A 25,872-nucleotide genomic window follows, 5' to 3' on the forward strand; every position below is an offset into this window, starting at 1 on the left:
AATATCATAAGGAAGTAGAAGAGAAAATTAAATTGGTCATGGTCATACGGATACTATAAAAGTCTGGAAGCTTCAAAATTGCGGTTTCAAACAAGCAAACTGTACGATTTGACAGTGATTATTACAATTTATTTCAGAAAGTAACCTTTCTGATTTCATATAAATAACTTCTCTTTTTTTTTATTTAGATTCAGATTCTAAAATTAACTAGTGGCTCTGTGAGCTACGGCTCCACAGACCTCGCGTTAAGCTTAGAAAATATAAAAGTGAAGAATACTTAGTTCGTTGACACAGTGAACTCACAATGGTCTTAAGCGCCATAGACGCTAAGTCCTTTATGCCAATTTCCACATTTTAAAAATATTTACACAAAAATATATTTAATCATATAATCTGGTCACAAAATTTTATGAGAATAGGTTAAGAATTTCGACCTGTAGAGGACAACATCAGGACATACGAAAGCAAAATGCCAGAGTTAAAACGGAGACCGTCGCTAACGCTTCGGTCATTAAAAATACACTCAGAACAAATGAAAACCATATTATTTGAAGATATATATTCAGATATGATTCAAAGATATATAAAGGTGAGTTCTACACGTTTAGCTCACATACCTCCATGTGCGTAAAAACCAGTAGATACCAGAATTTATCTAATAAAATAATATGGATATTTTCGTTGATTTATAAATTATAGTGGTGATACAATACGATAAGTAAATGTAGATTTAATAATAAACCTTAATATGTCATGTGCACCACGTCACCTCCTACAGATAGAAGACATTGACCCTGTAAAAAAAAAGTTAATGAAATTTTGTTGCGTTTTTTAAATGTTCGTGTACAATTTTGCTATATCGACTTTATTTTATTAATATGTACACTATTAGTTATCCCTCAGTTCATATAATTGTTTATATTGTGGACTGAAACCACAATTAACAAAAGAAAACCATTGTAACATGAACTAGGCCCACCCTCGACTACACATTAAAACGCTTGCTAGGTAACGGGAAAAGTATGTAATGATTTTCGAATTAACATTGTATATTATTTAAAGCGTTTTGTTGTATAATATAAATGTGTTTCTATCTTCTTACATCTGTGATGCTTTACGCAGCGTACGAGTCAAACACAGACTAACAAGCAAGGACCTATTGACTCACACAAGTGATACAAAATAATAAAAAAAACAGTAAGTAAGTTCAAAGAAAATTTGAAATAGAGGCGGATTGTCAAAGCCACAGCCACAGTAACCACATGTAGCCACAGTAAATTCACTGCCATCTTTTGACAAAATATTAAAACTGTTATAGTAGCCGAGTGTAGGCCAAAGGTTATGGCGCCATCACTCGAAAAGATTGCACCATACCTTTGGCATACTCTCGGGTAGATGGCGTTAATTTCAATATTTAACAAATTAACACATATCAGTGAAAGAATAATAGTCAAAGTCAAATGGCGTTTTAACAGTTTTAATCTTTTGTCAAAAGATGGCAGTAAATGTACTGGGGCTACATAATTTAGCATGACATTCACTCTATTTTCTTTGTTAAGTTGAAACAGTACCTGGTTCTTGTGCGCGTTGTCCTGCAGCATGAGCTGCGTGATATAGAAAGACGTCAGAGCGTTTCCACCCAAAGCTGCCGTGTACGCGCGGGCTATTGCCAGCACCTGCCACCAATACATATTAAGCATTACTACGTGTTACAGCTATCACTACCTACATAGTATAAAACAAAGTCGCTTCCCGCTGTCTGTCTGTCCTTATGTATGCTTAGATCTTTAAAACTACGCAACGGATTTTAATGCGGGTTTTTTTTTTAATAGATTGATTCAAGAGGAAGGTTTATGTACAGTTTGTTAACCCGTGCGAAGCTAGTTTTATTTAATAAATTGTTCTTGATCCAAAGGGTCGCATTTTTGTTATGGATATGAATTCATTGTGTACACTGTTTTTTTCTAAATAGCCAACTGCTAATAGTCAAATAAATAGTAAAACTTCTTCAAAGCAAATCACGATAAAAAAAAAACTCTTGAGCAACGTCGAAATGTTGAAATGATGCGTTTATCGCAGCGATAAATTCAAATTAGGGTTAGCTACTGACACAACTCGATAAGTGGATAGTGAGGAAAGGGCGAGTCGTAATTGAGGTTAGTCACCTCGCACGTGAAGGTGTGCAGGAACCCGCTGAGGCCGCCCAGCTCGCGCACGGCCGTGGTCTCGCGCACGAACAGCAGCCGCAGCGCGCACACGCGCCGCGCCGTGCCCGCGCCCGAGCAGTAGCACAGCGACATCAGAGACCACACGTAATTGAGGTTAGTCACCTCGCACGTGAAGGTGTGCAGGAACCCGCTGAGGCCGCCCAGCTCGCGCACGGCCGTGGTCTCGCGCACGAACAGCAGCCGCAGCGCGCACACGCGCCGCGCCGTGCCCGCGCCCGAGCAGTAGCACAGCGACATCAGAGACCACACGTAATTGAGGTTAGTCACCTCGCACGTGAAGGTGTGCAGGAACCCGCTGAGGCCGCCCAGCTCGCGCACGGCCGTGGTCTCGCGCACGAACAACAGCCGCAGCGCGCACACGCGCCGCGCCGTGCCCGCGCCCGAGCAGTAGCACAGCGACATCAGAGACCACACGTAATTGAGGTTAGTCACCTCGCACGTGAAGGTGTGCAGGAACCCGCTGAGGCCGCCCAGCTCGCGCACGGCCGTGGTCTCGCGCACGAACAGCAGCCGCAGCGCGCACACGCGCCGCGCCGTGCCCGCGCCCGAGCAGTAGCACAGCGACGTCAGCGACACACTCGTCGGGACCTGGAATATCATCAGCCGTGTATAGGTGGCCTATTTTGTCGCTTGTTTCGTTCAAAAATGGAAAACTCCTCAATCGTAACTATTTATAGTTAGTGTAAGTAGTTTGATATCTAGATTAATAATTTTTAAGTAAATATGCTGTTAGTTAAATTACTGGGGCCTAAACGAAAACCGGATGGTAGCTTTGTAGCTTTGGTTTCCTCCGATAGCGGTGCCGTCACATAGCGGACGTCTCCATACAAATACTACGACATCCATATTTAGCCGTATTATTTAATATGGAGACGGCCGCTATATGACGGCACCGCTATCCTAGGAAAACCGATCTTTAGGAACCACGTAGTTGAAGACCTAGTGAACCTAACATCATGGGAGAGACAAAACTCCGAAACTCCCAAAAACCCAACGGGGTTTTGGGTGTTTCGGAGTTTGGTCTAACCAACGGGTTAAGCCATCTTTAGAGAATGGATGAAGATTGGAATGTGAAAAGGGCGTACTTAGGCTCGGACGCCCTCGATACCGTAGCGTTATCTTGTGTCGGAGGCTTAGTCTCATTTTGTGTCACCGACAGAGTGTGTAAGTAGTTTTACACAAAGGGCCTACAACACGTTGCGAGTCCAATACAATAACATCCTTAGAATGCTGTTAAGGCTGCCGAGGCACTGTAGTGCGTCAGGCATGTTCGCCGAGGCGCGAACGGACGACTTTTATGCCATCAGACGAAAAAGAGTGGCCTCATTACTACGACGTGTGCGCGGCAGCACTAACAGCATGCTAAGGGCGTTAGACGAGCGCCTCGACTGCCCGCTCATTAAATACTGGGTAGAACTAGTCATCGGTAGGTCTAAGTAGATATAGGTTACTAACATAGTGTTAAGTCTAAAATGTTACTAACAAAATATGGATCGTCTTTTGGTCTGAAATAAAGTTTTTTTTTTTTTTTTTTCGTTAAATACTAACTTGTCCATTCGCAGGAACGACGGTCTTATCCTCCTCCTGGCTCTTGACGAGTTGTTCCTCGTCGAGCGCGAAGATGTCGTCGTCCTCGGCGGGGTGCGGGGGGTGGCCGTTCTCGCCGGGCTCCGCCTTGCTCGGGTCCACCAGCCGGATTGCGGCCCCGGATACCACCAGCTGGATTTCATCCTGTATAACAAACATGCTACAGTATTTAAAAAACTCGGCCAAGTGCGAGTCGGACTCGCACACGGAGGGTTACGCACCACCAACAAAAAATAGAGCAAAACAACCAAAAAAACGGTCACCCATCCAAGTACTGACCCCGCCCGACGTTGCTTAACTTCGGTCAAAAATCACGTTTGTTGTATGGGAGCCCCCACTTAAATCTTTATTTTATTCTGTTTTTAGTATTTGTTGTTATAGCGGCAACAGAAATACATCATCTGTGAAAATTTCAACTGTCTAGCTATCACGGTTCGTGAGATACAGCCTGGTGACAGACGGACGGACGGACGGACAGCGGAGTCTTAGTAATAGGGTCCCGTTTTTACCTTTTGGGTACGGAACCCTAAAAACGGAGGAAACTTGGCTAGGTTTATTTCTATTTTTTGTTAAGTTAACCTTATGGCCTAACAAGTGGCAGGTTTTAAATAAGTACAAATTATAGTGCAATTTTGCCTTGTATCGATATTTATGACATTTAGTTTCCGCTTCAACGGGTCTAATTTGCGCAGATCAACCTAAAGCCAGTGCAGATACGCCTGTATAGTCATCAGTTTTCAGATGGCCCTTTACGGCTATTGTTTTGTCTATACCTAGTGACAGCTATGTCTAGTGTTACTATACCTCCGGCAGCTCGAGCTGTATCCTGGGCGCGAGCAGCGCGCAGGGCCGCAGCCGGCGCAGCTTGTAGGCCACGCCGTCCAGCGCGCGCGCCACGTGCCGCTCGCCCGCCGTGCTGGCGCCGCCCTGCCCCGACAGCTATACCTAGTGACAGCTATGTCTAGTGTTACTATACCTCCGGCAGCTCGAGCTGTATCCTGGGCGCGAGCAGCGCGCAGGGCCGCAGCCGGCGCAGCTTGTAGGCCACGCCGTCCAGCGCGCGCGCCACGTGCCGCTCGCCCGCCGTGCTGGCGCCGCCCTGCCCCGACAGCTATACCTAGTGACAGCTATGTCTAGTGTTACTATACCTCCGGCAGCTCGAGCTGTATCCTGGGCGCGAGCAGCGCGCAGGGCCGCAGCCGGCGCAGCTTGTAGGCCACGCCGTCCAGCGCGCGCGCCACGTGCCGCTCGCCCGCCGTGCTGGCGCCGCCCTGCCCCGACAGCTATACCTAGTGACAGCTATGTCTAGTGTTACTATACCTCCGGCAGCTCGAGCTGTATCCTGGGCGCGAGCAGCGCGCAGGGCCGCAGCCGGCGCAGCTTGTAGGCCACGCCGTCCAGCGCGCGCGCCACGTGCCGCTCGCCCGCCGTGCTGGCGCCGCCCTGCCCCGACAGCTATACCTAGTGACAGCTATGTCTAGTGTTACTATACCTCCGGCAGCTCGAGCTGTATCCTGGGCGCGAGCAGCGCGCAGGGCCGCAGCCGGCGCAGCTTGTAGGCCACGCCGTCCAGCGCGCGCGCCACGTGCCGCTCGCCCGCCGTGCTGGCGCCGCCCTGCCCCGACAGCTATACCTAGTGACAGCTATGTCTAGTGTTACTATACCTCCGGCAGCTCGAGCTGTATCCTGGGCGCGAGCAGCGCGCAGGGCCGCAGCCGGCGCAGCTTGTAGGCCACGCCGTCCAGCGCGCGCGCCACGTGCCGCTCGCCCGCCGTGCTGGCGCCGCCCTGCCCCGACAGCTATACCTAGTGACAGCTATGTCTAGTGTTACTATACCTCCGGCAGCTCGAGCTGTATCCTGGGCGCGAGCAGCGCGCAGGGCCGCAGCCGGCGCAGCTTGTAGGCCACGCCGTCCAGCGCGCGCGCCACGTGCCGCTCGCCCGCCGTGCTGGCGCCGCCCTGCCCCGACAGCTGAAGGCGAGCTCGCCACACCTATATCATAAAGATACATACCTATTGAACATTTAATAGGTATAGGTAGGTACCAAAAAGGTTAATGGCTTTCAACGGTTGTGCCTTCCAAAGAATGTTTTAATCGTTTAATGTTTTTTTTACTACAAAAGTCGAGACATATCTATCAAGTATTAAGTATTTGAAGAAGAAAAACACTACAAATTTACATAAAAATCGTGTTTCTATGAGATACTCGAAACATCTGTGGACCGCTACTATTGTATTGAAATTGGACGAAGTTCCTTTTATAAAAGCGGCCCCAAGGATCTGAACTTTCACGTGAGGTGGGTTCTTGAAACATACCTGTGCAAATGCCTGCGGTGGCGCGCCAGGAAGCGCTTTGGAGTTGTTGGTGAACACCTGCATGTGCGGCCGTCGCTTAGCCAGCACCTTCGCCGTCTCCACCTGCCAGAAATATTCATTGCATTTCGTCACATTGAAATTGTTTAGTGTTTTGCAAGTGACATTAACTAGTAATCATCCTGTTTCTGTTTGTAACAAACAGGTATTTTTACATTGTTCCAAACTATGTTAATAATGAGCAAAATGTACGCACAATGCTATTTTTGCGTACTATTGTTAACATTTTCTCTAATTACACAACATGTATCAAAACAGGCGAAATGAGTCTGATGGCTGCATGAAGGTCGAGCGCCAGCAACCTCATCACTCACCCACCGTCTCGGCCAACGCGCCCATATTTTGCAAAATCTCTCGACTTAAATCTACCGCCTCGTCTAGTTCCAAGTCGCAAGCGTCGTCCTTTCGGCGGAGTGGTTGAGCGCCGGCGCTTCGTCATCTCGCTCGCCATCTCTTACGCTCTTATTCTATGTTGTTCTAGAATAACCCTCGACTTACGTCCTCCGCCTCGTCCAGTTCGAGCACGCAGGCGTCCTTGTCGGCACACTGGTCGAGCGCCGGCGCCTCGTCGCCTCGCTCACCGTCTCTTACGCTCTTATTCTATGTTGTTCTAGAATAACCCTCGACTTACGTCCTCCGCCTCGTCCAGTTCGAGCACGCAGGCATCCTTGTCGGCACACAGTCGAGCGCCGGCGCCTCGTCACCTCGCTCACCGTCTCTTACGCTCTTATTCTATGTTGTTCTAGAATAACCCTCGACTTACGTCCTCCGCCTCGTCCAGTTCGAGCACGCAGGCGTCCTTGTCGGCACACTGGTCGAGCGCCGGCGCCTCGTCGCCTCGCTCACCGTCTCTTACGCTCTTATTCTATGTTGTTCTAGAATAACCCTCGACTTACGTCCTCCGCCTCGTCCAGTTCGAGCACGCAGGCATCCTTGTCGGCACACAGTCGAGCGCCGGCGCCTCGTCACCTCGCTCACCGTCTCTTACGCTCTAATTCTATGTTGTTCTAGAATAACCCTCGACTTACGTCCTCCGCCTCGTCCAGTTCGAGCACGCAGGCGTCCTTGTCGGCACACAGGTCGAGCGCCAGCGCCTCGTCACCTCGCTCACCGTCTCTTACTCTCTTATTCTATGTTGTTCTAGAATAACCCTCGACTTACGTCCTCCGCCTCGTCCAGTTCGAGCACGGAGGCATCCTTGTCGGCACACAGGTCGAGCGCCGGCGCCTCGTCACCTCGCTTACCGTCTCTTACGCTCTTATTCTATGTTGTTCTAGAATAACCCTCGACTTACGTCCTCCGCCTCGTCCAGTTCGAGCACGCAGGCGTCCTTGTCGGCACACAGGTTGAGCGCCGACGCCTCGTCACCTCGCTCACCGTCTCTTACGCTCTTATTCTATGTTGTTCTAGAATAACCCTCGACTTACGTCCTCCGCCTCGTCCAGTTCGAGCACGCAGGCATCCTTGTCGGCACACAGGTCGAGCGCCGGCGCCTCGTCACCTCGCTCACCGTCTCTTACGCTCTTATTCTATGTTGTTCTAGAATAACCCTCGACTTACGTCCTCCGCCTCGTCCAGTTCGAGCACGCAGGCATCCTTGTCGGCACACAGGTCGAGCGCCGGCGCCTCGTCACCTCGCTCACCGTCTCTTACGCTCTTATTCTATGTTGTTCTAGAATAACCCTCGACTTACGTCCTCCGCCTCGTCCAGTTCGAGCACGCAGGCATCCTTGTCGGCACACAGGTCGAGCGCCGGCGCCTCGTCACCTCGCTCACCGTCTCTTACGCTCTTATTCTATGTTGTTCTAGAATAACCCTCGACTTACGTCCTCCGCCTCGTCCAGTTCGAGCACGCAGGCGTCCTTGTCGGCACACAGGTCGAGCGCCGGCGCCTCGTCACCTCGCTCACCGTCTCTTACGCTCTTATTCTATGTTGTTCTAGAATAACCCTCGACTTACGTCCTCCGCCTCGTCCAGTTCGAGCACGCAGGCATCCTTGTCGGCACACAGGTCGAGCGCCGGCGCCTCGTCACCTCGCTCACCGTCTCTTACGCTCTTATTCTATGTTGTTCTAGAATAACCCTCGACTTACGTCCTCCGCCTCGTCCAGTTCGAGCACGCAGGCGTCCTTGTCGGCACACAGGTCGAGCGCCGGCGCCTCGTCACCTCGCTCACCATCTCTTACGCTCTAATTCTATGTTGTTCTAGAATAACCCTCGACTTACGTCCTCCGCCTCGTCCAGTTCGAGCACGCAGGCGTCCTTGTCGGCACACAGGTCGAGCGCCGGCGCCTCGTCACCTCGCTCACCGTCTCTTACTCTCTTATTCTATGTTGTTCTAGAATAACCCTCGACTTACGTCCTCCGCCTCGTCCAGGTCGAGCACGCAGGCGTCCTTGTCGGCACACAGGTCGAGCGCCGGCGCCTCGTCGCCTCGCTCACCGTCTCTTACGCTCTTATTCTATGTTGTTCTAGAATAACCCTCGACTTACGTCCTCCGCCTCGTCCAGTTCGAGCACGCAGGCATCCTTGTCGGCACACAGGTCGAGCGCCGGCGCCTCGTCACCTCGCTCACCGTCTCTTACTCTCTTATTCTATGTTGTTCTAGAATAACCCTCGACTTACGTCCTCCGCCTCGTCCAGTTCGAGCACGCAGGCGTCCTTGTCGGCACACAGGTCGAGCGCCAGCGCCTCGTCACCTCGCTCACCATCTCTTACGCTCTAATTCTATGTTGTTCTAGAATAACCCTCGACTTACGTCCTCCGCCTCGTCGAGTTCGAGCACGCAGGCGTCCTTGTCGGCACACAGGTCGAGCGCCGGTGCCTCGTCACCTCGCTCACCGTCCGCTTCGGTTAGGGCGCCGTTAGTGCTCATCTCGGGAAGAACTGTATATGAAAGTAATACTTACGTATTTTTTGGCTATAGGATTGTGAATATTGTGATTGTACTAGTATCATATCGAACGTTGAAATTCAATTTATCAACACCTTCGGCATACAACTACACAGTATCGCCGTAGAAATGTAGGTATTATGATTTACTTTTGTTTTGTTAGACAAACTGTATAGGTATATTATGCACCGATTTCTCGAACAACTTGTATGTCGAATGGGTACAAATTATATTTAGTCAACTACAACTACGACATTTTTGAAAGAGTAATTTTTACATAAATATTAGAGCACTGTAGTTTGTCTTACCAACGTCGTACCCGTTCGCTGCCTTATTGGCAGTGAACGCGTCCCATAACGCCTTCTGAATTTCTAACGCTTCCTTGTCGTTTTCTGTTGCCTAGGAAAGAAATAACTACGTCAGTGGGGGTTTTGGCCCATATAAGTCACAAATAAGATACTACGTCCTAGTCCTAGTTAGTCGGTAGATATACATATGTGTACATATTTAATGAGATTTGTTGTCAGATTAAAAAAGAGACGACTCTTGTATTTCTGTACGTAAGATCCTTGACTTTTACAATAGGCCACGAGGACAACGCCGTCCTCGAAACGTCAAAGATAAATTTAAAAACTGAACTATACGCGATTGAATCCCGTCTTGCTAAATAATAATAATTAAAAATCGTGAAGGTTTAAATCAGTGTGTTACCTTAATCCTCGGCGGCATGGGCGGCGGCAGCGCGCAGATCCGCACGGCCGTGCCGCTCGCGATCGCCATCACGCAACGCTCCCCTACTGCCACTTGCGTTTGCAACGAGAACAGAGCGTTCGCACCCTGGAAATATATATAAGTTAGAGAGAGAAAGGGGGATATTATACGTAAAGTTATTCTTCTAGCGACTACTAAAGAGAAGAGCCGCTAGGGAACTTCCTAGTAATTTTTATTTGGTCTTTAAACAAAGATTTACAACATCAGTATCTAAGCGGGACACTAAGCGCCACTTGCACCATTCCACTAACCCGGGGTTAACCGGTTAAACCTAGAGTAACCATGGTTACCAGTACAATTTGACACCGGTTTAATGGTTTAACCGCTAATGGCGCAAGTGGGCCTAATAAACACGTCTACTTTAGTGTAAGGCCTGAGTGGACGCTTGAAGCGGAGCGTTCGGCGGGGCGTGCAGCGTGGCGTCGGGCTCACAAGTAATTTGAGCAGCGTGCACTAAGGCCGCTCCTATACGCTTGCATTTGTTTAACATGCACGCCGCACGCCCCGCCCCGCTGCACGCCCAACTCGAGCGTCCACTCAGGCACAAAATAGATACAGTACAGAAGTCAATCACATGTATGTACTTCACTTTTCATACCTACGCTCGGCGGTCGCTCTAGGGTTGTCAACTATGATTTATGCACAAAAAACTATCGTAGTAACGTGATAGTGGCACTCGTATCTAGTAGTGGCCGGGGCGGGGTGCATAGGTACCTACCTACCTAACTGTTCTGTTTAAAGTTAAAACGAACCATCGAAATACAAGCAGATACTTACTTACCTCTCTGAAACCACTGGTAGCTTAAAAAACGACAATTCATCGTTTTATGTTGAATTCAAACAACCGTCCACTGAACAGTTATAATAACTTTTTTTTGTTTCTCCATTATTGCACAAAAAAGTTCACAGACGCGTGTCTCAAGCGGATGGCACTCGCGCTCGCACTGGTCCCAACCGGTCCGAGATATCGTGTCCGTGAGCAGTGTCTATGTGTGCGTTGCTCAAGACAAGACAAGACAAGACAAATTATTTATTTGTAAACATAGGTAACAGTGTTGGATAGGTACAAAAAGTATTTGAGAACGCTATGTTTCGCCGGTCGGCATACAAATTTGAAATTAGGTATACACATACCAATTAAATTACATTATTACAAGCAAATATACTTAACTAAAGAAATTAATCAATTATACAATAACTTAATCATAATCGCTCGAGCGCACTTTGTATGTAGATTGATTTCTGTACTGTATCTATTTTGTGACTCAGGCAGTCGCTCAACCTGCATCCTCAGTTTAGCGAGCAGCAGCTTGTGCAGCTCGTACTCGAGGAAGGGCAGCTGGTCGGAGATGTCCCGCGCGCCGGGCTCGGCCTGCGGCGGCGCGCGGCGCGCCCGGGCCGCCACGGCGGTTAGCGGCACGGCCGCGCTGTAGGCCGCCAGGCTGCCCGGCATGGCGCACGTCGCGAGCAGCACCGCGGGCACGCGGGCGCGTCTGGGATAATGTTACATAAAGTGTCATTCAATAGAACTTGCGAACTATGTAAACAAAACTTACTAGTAATTTGACATTCAGTGTCAATTTTAGAATGGCGGTTTGTTTACATAGTTAGCAAGTTCTATTGAATGACACTTTACGTACAATAGGGATGATGACACATGTTGAATTTTATAACAAAATCTAGTAAAATAGATAGTAAATGAGCAATTTAACATAATATTGTAGATATTAAAAATATATATGGAAATAATACAAAAATACAGACCCTGAAAGTTTCCAAATTAAAGTTTTTTTTTTTAACTTTTAAAAACGAAATAAGTAAGGATACCATTCGATTCCTCACATTTTATGCAAAAAAAGATTATATAGCAACCATATACATAAACGCAATATTTCACCGGCAAAAATGCAATTTTCTTGTTTTGTTCATACTTCAAGATGCGCTCTCAGTGACCTTGACGTCACGTTCATATAGCGATTTGTTAGGGGCGTTTCGCGAGTGAAGTACGACTGTCGGACTTTGACTATCATTTCTGACTTTTGTATTGCTTTAATGCAATGGGTCCCATATAGACATTTGATCCTAAAAACTAACCTAATTGATTGATATCATAAATGAAAATTTGTCATCTAGCCAATCATCAATGTTTCAAAGTTTGAAAGATCAATGTTTTTCACCGGAGCGCATGAAAGTTTTGGTATATACTGGCTCTAAAAACACACAGAAACGACGCGTCAATGCGGTGTAGACGACATCTGGAGTGTTTCTGACTTTGGCTAGCGAGGCGGGTCGTAATAGTCGATAATATACTTAGCTTCCTCTTCTGTCCTGCTTACCTAATTTTGGTTACCATTTTCTAACCGACCATACCAACTTACTAAGCCTTACATACATACATATAGTGTACTGTGCTAGTAATACCTGCAGCCCTGGCAGACACAGAGCTCTGCGCGGTAGGGCCCGGCGCCCGGCGAGTAGGGCACGTGCGCGAGCGAGCACGTGTCCTCCTCGCGCCGCTCCCAGCCGCACTCCAGGTCGATCACTGCGGCCGTGCCCGACGCGGACAGCACGCATACATCCTCACTATGTGCTAGTAATACCTGCAGCCCTGGCAGACGGAGAGCTCTGCGCGGTAGGGCCCGGCGCCCGGCGAGTAGGGCACGTGCGCGAGCGAGCACGTGTCCTCCTCGCGCCGCTCCCAGCCGCACTCCAGGTCGATCACTGCGGCCGTGCCCGACGCGGACAGCACGCATACATCCTCACTACAACACAAGAACAGTGTCTGCGTACCATTCAGACAAATATCCACTGCTGAAAAGATATTTTCTTATGAATCGTCAATAGTTATTTTCGATACAAGTGCGAAAAAGAGGAAATTCGAAACGAGTGGCGATAAATTAAAACACGACCGAAGGGAGTGTTTTAAATCGACACGAGTTGCGAATTACCTATTCGCACGTGTATCGAACAACGTTTTACAGTACATATGGCACTTTTAAAGTTTCGACATACGCACGAAAAGTGCTATTTTACGCACTAGTGCGGAAAGGTAGCCCCATATGTACTGTAAAATACTTTGCATGCATCTAGAGGACATTCAGCAAATGTAACATTCATACCAAACATAGTAAAAACTTTTCAAACAAATCTGTAATGTAGTAATTATTTTACCATATAGCTGCGGTCTCGGTGTACGCTATGACGGCGTTACATCGCAGTGCACGCGCGTGCGCTCTGAGCTCAGTCCGCAGCTCGGCCCACCACGCCGCTCTAGAGCTACTCTCACCGCCACCGTCCATCAGCTTCACTGAACGGGCGCAAACTGTACCCCCTAGTAAACCAAATCATCATAAAATGATTAAATTTACAAAGAGATCCTACTGACAGTGTAAAAACTGTAAATTAACCAGAGCAAAATAGAGAAGTGAAAACAACCTTCATAATATTACAAGTTTCACTTACCAATGTGAACAATGAAGCCTGGTGGATACTCCGACATAGTGAGGAACGGATACTCGAGCATCTCGAGGTTGTTGCTATTCATCGACGGCCGCAAGATGGCGCCGCCGCCGCTGCCCGCGTTGCCCACTGACGCGTTTAGTGAACCACCTGGTTTTATACAACAAATCAGAAATATTCAATATGGTTATAAAATCAAGACCGATAGATAAGAATAATAGGAGACTTCATCGCTTATAAAATGTTTGATACAAGAAATTCATGACATGACATGAAATGACATGGATTCGTATGATGCGATCCATCCAGACAACGTACAATAACGATACTTGAAATATGAGATGATGATGAGAGAAATTGGCAAACGATGTAGAAAAATAAAATAAAGAAATTAAAAAAAAACCTATGTACGAATTAAGGAGAGTTTATAAAGTAACCTTTTGGTGTTACACTAAGATCAGAGTCCGACGACCGACGGTGAATCCCTTGCGGCGTAGATGCGGCCTCCAGCGAGGAGTTGGGTGCGTGCGCCTGCGCCGAGCCGATCCCGTCCCGATTGCCGTACGACTCGTGCCGAGCGTGCCTCGGCGAACCCTTCTCAACGTTCTTCTCTCTCTCCCGCTCCCTGTCCCTGTCAACATCGCACGCTGCATGCGAGTTATCACACACACTAGCCTTGTTAGTGTCGCTACACTCACACTTATCATTACATAGACATGTACCGTCGGTGTCTATACTCTCGGTTTGGTCTATACTAGTCTCTGGCAATGAGGGTATGGTCGCTAACTTGGGCACGCCGCTAAGGACGGGATGAAAGTGTTGCAACATAGGCGCGGGTTGAGCGGATGAAACGAGGTTAAAGTCGGTTTCGTTGGACATTTTATGCGACCCGTTTGAATGTACACTATCCTGCCTGGCAAGTTTCTTATGATTTGTGTCGTCTAATTCAACTTTTTCCGATTCAGAATGTTTGATAGTTTTATTAGAAATGTCTGCGGACATTTCCTGTTGCTTAGATTTCGAATCACTCGCACCTTTATTCCCGTCAGAAATAGTTTGAGGTGTATTTTCCTTTGTATCTTTCACATGTTCTACATTATCTTTAGATGAAGTATCAGTTGCCTTTATGTTTTCATTTTCAAAGTCGTTTCTATTTCTCGCCTCTTCGACTTTCTCTAATTTTTCGTTGACGTCATCAAAGAACTTCTTTTCGTCCTGTTGCGCTGGATTTGGCGATGTCGGTACTAGCAGATTCTGTACTTTATCAATTAAAATCGTCTCCATTGCAGTAGCAATCAATCCACTTGGATGAATGCTTGGTCGTTTCTTGAAAGTTCTGTGCTCATGTGGATGGTAATCGTCTTTTCCATGGTTAGGAGAAGATGGACCGCTCACAGAAGCTCTGGAAACAGGTTCAGAACCAATGTACATCGAAACCCTTGAATGCGTAAATTCATCACTTCTATGAAGACGATTGTTAGTATCAATACCTTCCTTGTCAAGACTAAGCAAATCAGAATATGACAGAAAAGCGGATCCTAGTACGGTTTCGCTGGGTGCTTTAGAAGGGACATCGGAAGCTGATCCGGGTTGGCTCAAAGCAGGTTTCGGGTCGCTGTGTTTTCTTTTCGGCATCAAGGAATAATGAGACAGGCTTTTGATCATGCTGCTCTTGGATATTTTCGAGAGCTGGTGTTTGATCTTGGATGAGGAACGATATACAAAGCCTTTCTTCTCTACGGGAGACGATGGGGCGCTGATGCTCTGTGATAACTTCTTATGTGAGAATGGGTTGTGAAATTTGAAATGGAGACTATGAGATTTCGGTTCTACAAACGTGTGGGTTTCTTCAACACTGGTCGACGCTTCTGGCAAATTAAGTCCCGGGTTCAAGATGTCTGTTTTCTTATCATTGCTGTTACGATCTTCATCTGCTTCAGGGGTCTCTTGGGATGATTCTTGTGGACTAGTGTCGCTTTCAATGACTTGCTGATTTTCGTCATCGTGAAGATCAAGAGTATGACATTCCAACACACTTAGTTTTTTATCCATTTGTGCTATAAAAACTGGATTTACTTTGTTGTTAAGGACCGACTTTACTACTGAACTTGTAGTTTCATATGCTTTTTCAGTATCCGTTTTTATGGAGCTCTCGTCATCTCCTTCAGAACTAGAGTATGCTTCTGAACTATCAGCAGACAAGGCAGACGAAACTGAGCCGAAATAGCCAACATCTCCAGGAAGCTTAAGAAAATTTTTTCTAGCAACTACTGGAGTCGATGGACAAGATTCAGATAATTTTCGCTGACGACCTTCGGTTGGCTCTGTTTCCTCGTCAGTAGAGACGTTTTTCAAAGATGAAAACTTTATAGCTGGCAATGTCCTCTTATCGCTACCGAGAGATTTATTATCATACGATTCTGAATCTCTGTTAGTTTGTTCTTCATCGGATATATTAATAGCGGGCTCAGATTCACTGGTCCTTCTGAGGGTCGAGCTCGGAGAAGCGTCAGAATCTTGAGTTTCAGAGATGCGCGCGAGACTCGTTTGAGCGTGAATGACTGATCTAGCAAGCACCGAGGCCATACCAATGCCTTCATCTGATTTATTAGCAAAAGTTTTTCGTAATTTGGGCGTTTTTAATCTTTTCAATTTTTTGAACTCATTTTTTATATCGGATAAAGATATCTTTGACGTATCGGAAACATTGGACTTTATAGATATTGCATCATCGGCTTGATCAGATTTTCGTGATTTCATGCTGCCGAGTCTAAATATATTGGTTTTAAATTGTTTTATCTTTTTCAAGGGCCCCATAGAATTATTGTTATCTTCATTGCGGTTGAGAAGCCTGTTCAAATCTGTCTGATCCTCGGACAAGTGCCTCATGCTATCATAAGGGCCATATTCATTTTGATAAATAGAATAATTTCCCGTGTAAGTTTTGATGCTAGTTTGTCTGGTTAACTCGAAGCTTTTCTCATTCTCTTCATCTTCAATATTCTCAGTTTCGTCGAGCATTGACGATGTTTTCGGGTTAAGTATGTACAGTAATTTCTGTAGCTCGTCTTGATGAGCTTGGAAGTATTCGTTCAGATCGGTCGTACTTTCGTTTTCGATCGCTAAAATGTCCAAGTACTTATTGAGTTGTCTATGTTATGAAGCGACACGACACACCATGCAAACATAAATTCATGAGTATTTTTAAAACATTTCATTTTTATAGTTTTTTAGTTGTAACGACATATAAATGCACATTTAAAGCGGTGCTTTTACGAGCTGATTCAGTTTCCAATTATTAAAATGTGCAACCATTTTGTTTAACTAGGTATCGGTTTTGTAAAAATCCCGCAAGGTAAAACAGTATTCTTCCCTTGAACCAATAATAGATATTTGATCGCGTATTAAATGAACATAAGACTCACTGTTGCGAGCAGGGCGGCACGCTGGGAGGTTGGTTGGCCAAGGGCGACGCGGAGATGCTGACTGCTGTACCTGTTCATTAAACATTTAATTCAAATGTGAAGCCCTGATTTTCAAATACTAATTGATTGAATGATGAAGACTGTAGTTAGATTGTTAAAGCGTCGTTAACTCTGAGATAACAACGACTATATATTAGTCGCAGTAGTTTGTTGATTACTAAAATTTTGAGTTTATGTGTAATGACTGACGACTAGGGTTCACTGTGACTAGGTAAGTCTTAAGGCCAGGCCACACCGAATGCGAATGCTGCACGTCTCTGGCCCTCTGCGTAGGAATCCTGTGCCGCGCTGCGTTAAGTATGCTGTGTGCCTCGACCTAAACCCTTTGAACGCCCTATCGTAAACCTTGTTGCAATACATAAAGGTTAATATTCAACTGTAACCGTGTGCGTCTGTGGTCGTCTTTGGGTAGAAGGTTTAGATAAAAATACTAACCAATGGCCCTGGCGACCACCCCCGCTTCCCCTTCCAGGTCGAAGTCTTGCTGGTATCCCACCACTGCGTTGGCTCCCAACTCGGCCGCCTTAAGGCCTACCAATCGTTGTACCTAAATATTATACATTCATTTATTTACAGTATTTACATACAAATTCCTGAACATTATGGATTACTATTGTTGGTAGTGAGACTGATTTATTGTGGTGTGACATGAATTTAAATATAAGGCGGTTATCACACTCTCCGTTTCGTGACTGAGACAGTGCTATGGATGCTCATAGCGATATCCCGCTCGCACACTGGAGCGGCATGCGGATCCATATCTAAGATGAAAACGTTAAAAAAAATAGTGCTTTTTACTACTTACTACTTAAACTAAGCAAAATGTATCTAAACATTATTTATAATGTTAATACCTGATTACTCAGTTTGATGAATGCGACCTGCCGCGCCTCGTTGGAAGCCCTCGGTGTTCTGATCTTGTCGATCCACTGGTACTCGGGGTCATCGTTGACTACCAGCTCTTCAACGAACCCGTGTATAGCGGTCACTTTGTAGCCCGGCGGTATCATCGGACCTGGAGAGTAATACATGAAAATTGCTTCTAAAATGTGTAATTTTATTTTCGATCGAACTACGAGTAATTGTTTACTTTTTTTGTTAAAACTAACTAAAAATAACAATTCAAAAACAATAATATCCGTACCCCTGGCAGCACGGCCGTCCGCTCAGTGCTCAGCGAGTTGCGTTCGGAGGAGGATCTAAACTCACGGCGCCTTAAGAGGAAAACTTGGGACAAAATATAGGTAACAGAGATAGGTAAATATTAAACAAAACAGACACGTCCGAGCAAATCCTTCGCCTTGAATGCAAGACCTGCTAGGTGGGTTCTCTGTCCGAAGACCTTTTTCGCTACAAACCGAGTGTTCGTAGGTGAAACTATAGACTAGGAATCCTCTAGACGGAGTTTAGAGCAATTATTTCATGAAACCGATGCTGCCAAAAATACTGGGGTGCGGGGGACGAGGTGAGCGAGTCCCGTGCCGTGATTGGTCCGTTCAAAGACACGGACGTCATACAAAGACACTTTGACTCGAAAATGGAGTAAAACTACCGTCACATTTGTGGCAGAGGGGGTAGCGCTACTATGCTCAGTATGGAGGATGTCTTGTCTGTGGTGGGTTCTCTGTCCGAAGACCTTTTTCGCTACAAACCGCGTGTTCGTAGGTGGAACAGACACTCACAGTGGAAGAACTGTACGCCGCAGCTGGACGTCTTGTACTTGTTGAAGTCCGAGAACAGCTCCACCTTCACGATGACGTTCAGCTCGCCGCGGATCCCGTGCATCGTGTCGAACACCGGGATCCATCCTGACATCATGGCTCCTATAAAACAAAAATCATTAGTAATTATAATCCTTAAAAGCGTGAGGCTCCTGACAGTCATTGTTCTTATTCCGTGTATGGATTAGGGATACTAAAGAGCAATAAAAGGTCAGCCTGTAAACAAATTTTCATGTAACGCCATCCGATTCTATTGCTCTAGACCAGTGGTTCCTAACCTGGGGGTAATTACCCCCGTGGGGGTAAAACTGGTATTTTACGGGGGTAATAAGCTAACCTAATATAACAATACAACAATCGTACACGTTTTATTTTTTATTACCATTATTGGGAGGAGGGGTAAAATCAGGTTCCCTAGTTAGTCATAGGGGTAACCGGACTGAAAAGGTTAGGAACCACTGCTCTAGACTCTATAGAGTCTAGAAAGTACATAGTAGTTACGCTTCCGTGTATACGATTAGTGTATTACTAAATTAATTCAATTGTCGATCTATTGAGTTCTTAGTAGGTATCAAGAGTTGTATGTGTGACCTTTGGCGATCGATACATGTATGTACGGGTTTTTATTTTAACAAGATTTCATTTATTATGAGATAAAACTCTTTGCGTTCATTTTATTGGAGTATAATCGCAACAGAACAATTGGGACAAAATAAATAAAACAAAATTAAACCATTACCTATACTTAGCATTAGCACCAGTCATATTGCAGAATACCATTGCAACTGTCTACAGGCGAAAACATAAGAATTCATTATCACCATCATCATCACCCTACATATGTCATGTGTCCCACTGCTCTGCATAGGCCTCCTCTCATTGTACATTGAGGGTTTTGGTGCGATAAGGGCTCTCTCTCTCTTTAGCCCTTTTCTACCCTTCGGGTGTAGGCCTCCTTCATTCTTCTCCATTCGTCACGGTTCTGTGCAACCTGGAGCCATCTCATCCCCGCAGCCCTTTTGATGTCGTCTTCCCAACGCATATTGGGTCTACTTGGAGGACGTTCTTCCCCCCATGGTCGCCACTCGAGTATTCTTTTACTCCACGAGTCGGTCTTTCGTGCCATATGACCAGCCCATTCCCACTAAGCGATAAGGGCTAATCAATATGATTAATTTTATTTACTACGAGTATACAAGTAACATGTGTTGAAAACCTCTAAAGTAGCTTAAAGGTCATCATTGGACGAGTAAATCTTCTGTACTCTGTAGTTCGTTTTTTTAGCATTAGAAAGAAGGTAAGCGATCTTGACATGTCTTTTAATTGAAAAACGCTTAAAAATCAGTAACTAAGTATTGCTTATGAAAGCAGAAGAATAAATGATCGTATTAGATTCATAGTTGTTACATATTTGCCATTATTTATTTTTAATACGTGTTTTTCAATAAAAAGACACGTCAAGATTGTTTACCTTATTTCTAATGCTAAAAAAACGGACTATAGTGATATTACTTATTCTGTGCTCTCCGTGCGGCAAAGTTGTAAATTCAACCTTATCACGTTGATAAACGATTCATACCTCCGTGCGGCGCGGCAGCTCCACCTTTCGTGTTGGCTACCCTAGCCAGCAGCGGCGCAAGGCTGATGACGACCTTCCCGATAGCGTCGTTGGCAGAGTACGTGTCGTGGTCCATCAGGCGCAGCTGCAGCGGCTCGTCTTGCAGCTCGGATTCGTCCACCTGCGATAGTATCAATTGGCATAGACTGTTGTGACCTAATTCCCGGACATATTCCGTTCCCGGGTACCGGGTACTTTTATTTGCGTGCTAGGGAAATTCCCGGGTACCCGGGAATGGTGAACTCTAATAGTTTTGGATAGTTTAGCGTCAAATTTCTGGTAAAAACAGAATGTCAAGAATAAAGGGTAGTAATTTCGAAATAGCACCACTGTTTTTATACCTTTAAATACAAATTGTAATTCATCTAATTTTAAAATATGTTTGAAAGTTTTACGTAATTATAATCTCGTTCGTACATGGAAGTAAATATCTACAACAAAGGAACATAAACGTCAAGCATCCGTTAAGTATACGTAAATGGTATTTTAGCTAATAAAACTGTCTAGAGCAACACAAATAAAGAGCTAGGTACTAGCAGACGGTCGCCAGACATTTACGAAAATAAACCAAACATATGGCATTTGTGCCTGAGCCAAGTTTTGGAACCATATTATGAATCTGCCTAGACTAGGTTAATACAGTATTGTTCTATTTTCCATTACCTACTTTAAGTTGTAATAAGAGTGCAGTGACTCAGTATTGCACAGAGTGATTCAATTATACAATATACACGCCTTTTGAAATAAAACAGAATATTTTATTTATTTATTATATTTCATTAAAATGATTGTATTTTGTGGTAGCCTGAGTTTGTTCAAAACTAAAAATTCTAAAATATACTTAAAAGTTTAATAGCAAAAACACAACAATTTGTTACATTATCACCATCCTATAATTCTGTTGGTTCTGATCCTTATAATAAAATTAAAATGCTAAAGATTTGATTGTTTTTCATATTTTAGCATAACATTAAGGTATTGTTGAATATTAAATATTAATGATTTCTTGTTTAGTTGTTGAATAGGTAATTTGAATGAATTATTGTCAAACATAATATGTACATTGATTCTTGTTTGTCTTTACTGTGCCATTTAGAATGAACATGGCTTGGCAAAGAATTTGCTTTTAGTGAAACATAAACAATAATGATTTTACAAGTGGTATGTGGGATGCTTCTATGTCACAATCACTTTGAGTTTATGATCAACACATGGTTGTAACATTGATTTTCTACCATTAAATAAAGTTACTTACTAGTTAGATGTACAATGTTAGTGTAAAGTATACCTGTTAGCTCTCTCAACATTATCATAAAAAATAAAACGTCAAATGAACTAAAAACCTCAGTCAATCACAAACTAGTTTTACAACCTCTGATCAACCTCTTATTTGTGATAAGTTTTATACATTTGATTTCCTACCTTATAACAATATGCATAAAGTCTATATTACAAAAATTAAACATTGGTAATGTTTTTTTAATACTGGTTACTACTACCTGGGGCCCGTTTCTCAAAAGCTTGTAACTTGTAATACAAGTGGAAGTCCCTTTCTAACAAAAGCTGTCAAAAAGTGACATCCGCTTGTATTACAAACTTTTGAGAAATGGGCCCCTGGGGCTCTGTAAAAAATTACATAACAATTTAATAACCATTTATCTGTCACAACCTGGGCAATCGAAATTTTGTGAGCAGGTGGGATGACTAAACTTTTTTGTCGATTCAATTTTGGATTTTTTCAAAATGGTGGTTATGGCGGCCATACATTTATTGAGTTTTAAGCTATGCTCGCGTGGTCTACAGCCTGCAATGTTTATTTATTATTTCTACCACAATTTCAGAAATTTCAGACATACTTAGTTTTAGTGATGGTAATGTAGAGTGAAAACATAATTTAATACCTACTCTAAACAAATCAATGACAGAGCTAAATACAATTCAAAACTACCCACTGAATATTTAAGTAAAAAAAAAGCTAGAATAAATTTAATCACAGTGGTACTTGCATCAAAACGTGTATTCTATGTTGTAATAACTACTTGTGTGTAGGTATATTAGTCATTGTTTACCTCAAACCGATACCATTCTGTGCTGCTCCAATGCGGGTTTAGAGATTTTCTGCACACATCAGTTTTGTGTGTGACACTCCCAAACTTGATCTCCACGAAGGCATCCGTGGTGTCGCTTGCGCGGTCCATCACCGGCAGGTTCCGCCCGGCTAGCACCTTCACTTTGATTTTCCCAGGCATATTGACTTATAAACAACTCTTAATACAACATAAATTAACGTTCAAGTGTTATTTAAATATTCCCAAACGGTTTTCACGACATGTTAACCCGCATTATCACCTCTTCACACAATAGATTAGCACATTTTATCCGAAAATTTGGAACACAAATACTGATTGGATTCTTATCAAAGAATAGATGTGTAGACGACGCACAGATAGATCTGGCGATAACTACGTCTTTATCGTATCAAGCGGCACTAATATTTTGAGCGTATCAAGCCAATATAGTCAACTGTTTACTGCACATTTTCGAGTAAAACAATGTTATTTTGAGAGAAAATATTTGGGCCTTGTACGCATTTGGGATGCGTATTACGCGACGGTGTAGTATAAACACTGCACCTTTAAGCGCCTCTGTAATGTCGAAACTGTTCTAAAAGTAATGAGTAGGTTTATTAATAGACAAATGAAGCTTTTATAAATAATTTGTAAGTGATAGGTGCAACAGCACGAGCACGACAGTGACAATTAGTGACAGTTGTGAAAGTAAATGTCAAATCTGTTGTCAACAATATAAGGGTTCGTTCCAAATTGTATTAAGGAAATATCAACATTATTAAGGTGCAGTAGGTTCAGAAAACGTAGTTGAAAAAAAGCAGCAGCGCTTTTGAGGATCACAATTATGGCTGCCATACATTTACCATGGAGGTATTTAACAAGAGACGACATCTCGAACAAAATGTTTCCGCACCTCAGAGAAACCGAGAAAACCGGAAACCGGGCCACCTTGTTTACATAGACAACGTCAATCAATCAATTTTTGTGTATTATGGCTCCATCAGGGCTTGATGATTCCGCCAGTGCGCGGTTGGATAACACACGGCCAGTCTGATAAAGATCGTCGGTGATGTATAGAGTCAGACCAAGAAAAGTCTGCAGCGGATTTGATAGCCCACGCAGTGCAAGTGTTATTTACACGTCATCATTTCATAGAAGTTTGACGTTTAAAATAACACTGGCACTGCGAGGGCTGTCAAATCCGCTGCAGACTTTTCTTGGTCTGACTCTAGACGGTGTTCGGTAGCATAGACAACGTTCTAGTGACGTCATTCACCGCTAGCGGCCGTCATATGACGGCACCGTTTTCGGAGGAATCCAAAGCTTAAAGATCGGTTTTCCTAGGATAGCGGTGCCGTCATAATATAGCGGCCGTCTCCATACTAAATAATACGGCTAAATATGGATGTCGTAGTATTTGTATGGAGACGGCCGCTATATGACGGCACCGCTATCGGAGGAAACCAAAGCTTAAGCGAGCTGGTGGCGAGCTGTCACTGTTGCCACTTTGTTTTTAGGGTTCCGTACCCAAAGGGTAAAAACGGGACTCTATTACTAAGACTCCGCTGTCCGTCCGTCCGTCCGTCTGTCCGTCTGTCCGTCCGTCCGTCCGTCCGTCCGTCTGTCACTAGGCTGTATCTCACGAACCGTGATAGCTAGACAGTTGAAATTTTCACAGATGATGTATTTCTGTTGCCGCTATAACAAAACATACTAAAAATAGAATAAAATAAAGATTTAAGTGGGGCTCCCATACAACAAACGTGATTTTTGACCGAAGTTAAGCAACGTCGGGCGGGGTCAGAACTTGGATGGGTGACCGTTTTTAGGGTTCCGTACCCAAAGGGTAAAAACGGGACCCTATTACTAAGACTCCGCTGTCCGTCCGTCCGTCCGTCCGTCTGTCACCAGGCTGTATCTCACGAACCGTGATAGCTAGACAGTTGAAATTTTCACAGATGATGTATTTCTGTTGCCGCTATAACAACAAATACTAAAAACAGAATAAAATAAAGATTTAATTGGGACTCCCATATAACAAACGTGATTTTTGACCGAAGTTAAGCAACGTAGGCGGGGTCAGTACTTGGATGGGTGACCGTTTTTTTGCTCGTTTTGCTCTATTTTTTGTTGATGGTGCGGAACCCTCGGTGCGCGAGTCCGACTCGCACTTGGCCGGTTTTTTTATGTACGATTAACAATAAGTAACCACCTTGCTGTGGCCATGTCGATAAAGTCATATCGATAAATTATCGACATTTCTTGCAATTTTAATTTTACTTGAAAAGTATACAGTCTAAAGTATAATAGGTACCTACCTAGTACAAACTAGAGCCCTTGGAGGATATAATCAAACGGAGACGCCATGTCTGTAATTTTCTGTACAAAACAGTCTGCCGATTTTTGCGGGGGAGGGGAACGTCAAATGTATGCGTAACGTAAAAATAGCCATGTCAGATAAACGTCAGTCCATACATTGTGTATGACCGTTGGCCGCCTATTTTCGACAGAGGGGAAAGCCTGTTAATGGCTACTCCGTTTAGTTGTATCCTCCAAGCTAGAGCCTAATAGCCACGCGTCTTTTATTTATTTCACTTCCTTTTTAGGGTAGGTACATGCATGGCGACAGAATGGTAACATAAAAACTACAAAAGAAAAATAGGGTAGGTACAGTCAGCAGCAATAGTTGCTAAGGCGGCTTTATTGTTAAGAGAATAAGAGCGTGTCGAGGTAATTTTGAACACCTTGTCCGCTTAGCAACTATTGTTGCTGACTGTATTTCCCAATTTTCCCATACCTACAAAATGTTTTTTTTTTTTTTATGATTATTTTTTCACTTTAATCCAATGGTGTGGAGTATCGTTGGATGGATTTTGGGTAAAGTAATCATTTTCGGAAATAACTGCTCCGAAGAAAAATGTCCTACCACACTAAATCATTAAAATTCCCACACAAATCACACCCATGGACAACGTGTATACCATTAGCACCGCGTCCCTGGTACAATCCATGGTCTAATAAAACATGGTCTTCTCTTCCCAGAGTGTCACTTGCCTACGTCACAATAACATTGCCACTTTATTTCAACATAACATGTTACATGGGTACATTATATCTATGGTTAATAAGTTAATTTATTTCTTTATAATTTAATAATTTTCATTTATATGTATTTTATCTTAAATTTTACAATAACACGTCATTTTTAATTATTCGTTAGCAATATCTTCCGATTTACGAAAGAAATTTCAGACGTTCGGGTAATTCTGTTTACACTACTGGCAACACAGGATAGCGCTGTCACTAATGACAATCCGCCATTTTGTCCCTGACCGACCGTCCTTGTCGAACGCGTGTTAATTGTTATTTCCTTCTCGCTCAGTGTCAGCAGTCGCAGTATAGATTTGATTTATTTTACTATGTTTCTACATGAATAACTTAAAATTAATGCCGTTAAAATAATTTTCACTGTTGGTTAAAATTCTCCCACATTTTAAAGTTTGAGAACCTGTAAACAGCATGATGACGTAGGCAAGTGCCAGTTAGGTCATTCGCGAATCTCGGAAGAGAGTACCAGGCGGAGTATATTATTATTTAGACGCTTAGACTCGACGCGAACGGACGCATTCACACTTTTCTAAAAATCCTTTAAATAGCTACAGTCGAAAA

The 25,872-nt window shown here is 44.3% G+C and overlaps 1 protein-coding gene across 1 annotated transcript; it reads right to left on the reverse strand.

Annotated features, from left to right (window-relative positions):
• Positions 1-723: 723 nt before the first annotated feature.
• Positions 724-22,965, reverse strand: LOC134647787 (C2 domain-containing protein 5). Its single transcript, XM_063502112.1, has 20 exons — positions 22,204-22,965; positions 20,096-20,255; positions 18,478-18,618; positions 17,650-17,810; positions 17,231-17,342; positions 16,736-16,805; positions 13,748-16,461; positions 13,314-13,460; positions 13,023-13,182; positions 12,452-12,613; positions 11,134-11,344; positions 9,792-9,917; positions 9,389-9,479; positions 8,946-9,073; positions 6,132-6,233; positions 5,652-5,807; positions 3,777-3,959; positions 2,661-2,816; positions 1,572-1,676; positions 724-794 (listed from the first exon to the last, which is right to left on the reverse strand). The coding sequence occupies exons 1-20, from the start codon at positions 22,381-22,383 to the stop codon at positions 744-746; spliced, it is 5,316 nt and encodes a 1,771-aa protein (XP_063358182.1). The 5' UTR covers positions 22,384-22,965; the 3' UTR covers positions 724-743.
• Positions 22,966-25,872: the final 2,907 nt, after the last annotated feature.

Source organism: Cydia amplana, chromosome 1, assembly GCF_948474715.1.
Source record: "Cydia amplana chromosome 1, ilCydAmpl1.1, whole genome shotgun sequence".
Taxonomy (NCBI): domain Eukaryota; kingdom Metazoa; phylum Arthropoda; class Insecta; order Lepidoptera; family Tortricidae; genus Cydia; species Cydia amplana.

Bases quoted from the DNA above. Each gene is read 5' to 3' on its own strand.
- LOC134647787 (XM_063502112.1), bottom strand. From the start codon at position 22,383: ATGCCTGGGAAAATCAAAGTGAAGGTGCTAGCCGGGCGGAACCTGCCG. The intron at 17,343-17,649 runs GTATTAACATTA...TATAATATTTAG, and splicing joins TCATCAAACTGAGTAATCAG to GTACAACGATTGGTAGGCCT. The intron at 11,345-12,451 runs GTATTACTAGCA...ACATTATCCCAG, and splicing joins TCCGTCTGCCAGGGCTGCAG to ACGCGCCCGCGTGCCCGCGG.